Source organism: Triticum urartu, unplaced genomic scaffold (genome assembly GCF_003073215.2).
Source record: "Triticum urartu cultivar G1812 unplaced genomic scaffold, Tu2.1 TuUngrouped_contig_1510, whole genome shotgun sequence".
Lineage (NCBI taxonomy): Eukaryota > Viridiplantae > Streptophyta > Magnoliopsida > Poales > Poaceae > Triticum > Triticum urartu.
Genome location: NW_024111949.1, coordinates 16,574 through 20,532, shown reverse-complemented (window position 1 = coordinate 20,532; position 3,959 = coordinate 16,574). Strand labels below are relative to the sequence as shown.

The 3,959-nt window shown below is 53.5% G+C and overlaps 1 protein-coding gene across 1 annotated transcript; it reads right to left on the bottom strand.

The window, feature by feature from the left end:
* Window positions 1–287: 287 nt before the first annotated feature.
* On the bottom strand, window positions 288–2,556 carry LOC125526713. Its single transcript, XM_048691354.1, has 4 exons — window positions 2,501–2,556; window positions 2,385–2,419; window positions 1,836–2,143; window positions 288–1,432 (listed from the first exon to the last, which is right to left on the bottom strand). The coding sequence occupies exons 1-4, from the start codon at window positions 2,554–2,556 to the stop codon at window positions 467–469; spliced, it is 1,365 nt and encodes a 454-aa protein (XP_048547311.1). The 3' UTR covers window positions 288–466.
* Window positions 2,557–3,959: the final 1,403 nt, after the last annotated feature.

Below are 3,959 nucleotides of genomic sequence, written 5' to 3'. Positions count from 1 at the left end.
AACCACTTGGTTCGTTGACTATTTTTACAAGTACTAGCAGAAGCTCTGGCGCCACAGTTCAGAAAAGGTACTACGTATAAGCTAGCTCCATTGACAGTTTAATTGTACATTCAGGAGCTAGCAGTCACGCATCAATTGGGAGATCGGGTATATAAGCAGGTAACCTGTATGTATTGTAGTACATTCAGGCACGCACTGCTGAACTGAATTAGGGGCATCCACTCGACGCAGCAGCCAATTGAATCACCAGCAAAAAAACAGTGGCTGCATCTCATCCCATGAAGAATATTAAACGACACCTTTTAAGAAATTAATTCAGTTCGATCTAAGGGCCAGCACGCCCAGTTAAAACAGTACAATCCACACACACAAAAGATGCTACAAACAGTTTGTGTACCTTGCAACTCAGCACCAAAACTGGAGCAGACTAAGCTGAGCTAACTACTAAACCAATGAGAGTCAGGCACTACGACATCATCAGTGATTTGAGCGACCGGGCTTTCACAGGCTTCCTCCACCTCTTCTTGAGAGCGCTCTTCCTCTTGGTGATGTCGTGAGGTTGTTCGTCATTGCAGCCAAGCGCTTCGTCATCGCTGCTCTCCTCATCCCAGCCAGCGATCCCAGCGGTGCCGTCTTTGCGCGCAGACTTGTCGACCACACGTACTGATGCCGGTGTTTCTTGATGGTCTGAGTCATCAGCTTGTGCCTGACCTGCACTGAAATTTAGTTGCATTTCGGGCTGTGGCTCCTCTTTGGGTGGTTCAGCAGCCAGTGGAGGTTCCGGCACGTCATCATCACTGCTCGCCTTGTCACAGGCCGACATCCCAGCGGTGCCAGGCTCGTCGACAATGTCTGCTGATGGCGGTAGCACCACTTGATGGTCTGATTCATTCGCTGCCTGTACCTGACCTGCACTAAAATCAAGTTGCATTTCGTCTGGTGCCTCCTCTTTCAGTGGTTCAGCACGCAGTGGAGGTTCCGGCACGCTGTCGCTGCTTGACGTCCGGCGCCTCTTGGTGCCGGGGCCGAACCCCGCATAGTAGTAGAACCCCTCGCCTAGGTCGATGTCTGTCCTCTTCCTACGTGGTTTGCCGCCGACGGGGAGCTTCTGATCTGAGTGGTACGAGCAGTAGGAGTTGGGCTCACTCACAGGCCGCCGGCAGCACCACCTCTTGCCGTCATTCTTTCTGCACGTCCACGCTCCTTTCTTCACTTTGAGCCCCTTATTTGTCTTGTGCTTGCTCTGATTCTTCATGCTCTCCATCTTTTCCGCAGCTTTGTGCAGTTTCAAGATGACCCCGTCAACCATATCTACGGCCAAGTCTTCCTCCTCCTTGATGGAGCCAGTAGGCATGGTAATGCTTGATGGGAAGAGCCAGCTACCTCGCCAGGAAACACTCATGAAGCAAGTCTCCACGAAGAGCTTCTCCACCTGAATGAGATGGTAATTCGGGAAATACACGTCAACCAACGAAAAGAGAGCTAGCGGCTACTGCTATTGCTGAACTGAAACGGCCGGACGGGTAGGTAGGGCTCGCGACCGACGGAGGACCTTGCAGCCCGATTAGCCGCCGCGCTGCCGCGAGCCGGTCAGAGACTACCGCAAGGGAGCTAACTGACGCGCCCTAGGCGGCTAGACCTCGACGCGGCTCCACGCGCGCGCGGGGCGCGGAACCCTAGAAACATGCCCCAGACCGAAAGGGAACCTCCGCGGAGGGAGAGCGAGGGGGGCATGCTAGCTGCTACACAGCGGCGCGGGAATGCGCAATACGCGGCCAGGCAGGAGAGGACGGAGCAAGGGGCGAGGGGTGGGGGTGGGGTGGTGACGAAATTACCTGGGGATCCGAGAGGTCGAGATGGGCCATGAGGTCCCATGGCGACCGGCTGAGCTCGCAGCAGGGCTCCCCGCAGGAGGAGGTCTTGGGCCCCACGGACCCGGCGCCGGATTCGTGGGCTGGGGCTGGCGGCGGGGGCGGGAGCGGCTCCAATCGGGGGAGCTCGAATCGGGGCGGCTCCGGCTTCGGGCAGGAGGAGGCAGCAGCGGCGGCGGTAGAGCCCAGCAAGGCGGGAGGCGGACCTGCGGATCCGCATGGCGGCCGGGGAGGGGCGGAGAGCGAGCGGAGGTCGGGATCTGGAGAGATAGCTAGCGAGGTAGGGTTTGAGATTTGTGAGGCAGTAAACAGGAAGGTGGATGTCGAAACGAGACGAGGCCCGAGGACGGAGAGACGACTAGTGTGAGCTCGTGCCTGGGGCCCACTCGTCAGTGAAGCCGCCGAGTGAGTGATGGACACACGTTTACGCCATGAACTTTGTGCTCACGGCAAGCTTAGTGTGTCGTGGTTGTACTTCGAACCATAGTTTTAAAAAGAGAAAATCTCACCCACCGTCACTAAACTTGCGCCGCAGCTCACTGTAGTATCTGTATTTCGAAATACCTCAAATATTGTCCCTAAACTTGTCCAAGGGACTAACCTACGGCCCCAAATACGATTTTATGTACATATGTGCTGATTTGGCACCGGTCCACTTGATCCACCTCGCGTTGACGGCACACATCGTCGGAACAATACTACTGTATTACTTAGTCATTCGAGGTTTTCTTTTGCAAAATCGACAACACTAAAACCCTAGCGACCAGACCACACCCCTTTTCTCCATCACTCTCTTCCTGAGAGAGTCCTGAATTAGGGGGTCTCCGGACAGTCGGATTATCTCCATTGGCCGGACTGTTAGACTGTGAAGATACAAGATTGAAGATTTCGTCTCGTGTCCGGATGGGACTCTACTTGGCGTGGAAGACAAGCTAGACAATACGTATATGGATATCTCCTCCTATGTAACCGACCTTGTGTAACCCTAACCCTCTCCGATGCCTATATAAACCGAAGGGTTTTAGTCTATAGGACAGCAATCACAACATACAACCTGACTGTCATGATATAGCGTGAGACTGGTCAACCACTCGGTGACCTATCGGAATGTTAGAATTCTTTCGCCTTAACGAAGGGCCGTTTTCCGGCCAGGCATGTACGCACCCCGCGATCGGGAGAGTGCGGAGCCACCAGGGGCTATCTAGTAGCCCCACTGTCAAACTCCTATGGCTAAGTGAAATAGTTAAAGCATTATAGTCCGGTTGCCTCGCTCGCTACGCTATCACCTCCTTAATAGGACCAAGACGTTGGGTTAAGTGTGAACACGCGTTTTTTGCAAGCACCTCCGCATTATATGCGTGGGGGTTGAAGCCGACGGCTGCAATCTTTCAGGTTATACACATGTATACATAAACGGCCGCACAGGAGGCATCATACTACTTTCAGGCAAAAGTATAAACATAACCTTATAACAACTTCATAAAAAGCATTGTGCTTATAATGAGAATACATATCACTCAAACATAATATTTTTTGAGCACTGGGCCTCTATCAAACAAGCACCCTCGAGAACCTCCTTGAAATAGTGCTCGGCAGCCACCCGGCCTATGGATGAACCCTGCGCCGCAACAGTAGTAGCGTCCATCTCCGCCCAGTATGCTTTAACACGGGCAAGGGCCATCCACGAGCCTTGTATACACGCCGACCTCTTCATCGCATTAATGCGCGGCACCGCATCAAGGAACTGCTGCACTAAGCTGAAATAGCTGTTCGGCTTTGGCCTTTCCGGCCATAGCTGATCCACACCAGACCTCATGGCGAGTCCGGACAACCTATTCAGTTCGGCCCATTCGGCTAGCTGGTCAGTCAAAGAAAGATGACGCTCTGGAACGTGGAATTGTGTCCAGAATAGCTTGTCCACTTCACGATCTGTCTAACCTTGGAAGTACTTGGCCGCATCGGCAGCGCTCGCCGCCAAATCCATATACGCATCTGCAGAACTCCACAGCCGATCCAGAGGAGCATATCGTGGATCTCCGAACTTCCTCCGTAACATGAAGGGTTTCCCAGCTGCAATATCCCCGGCTT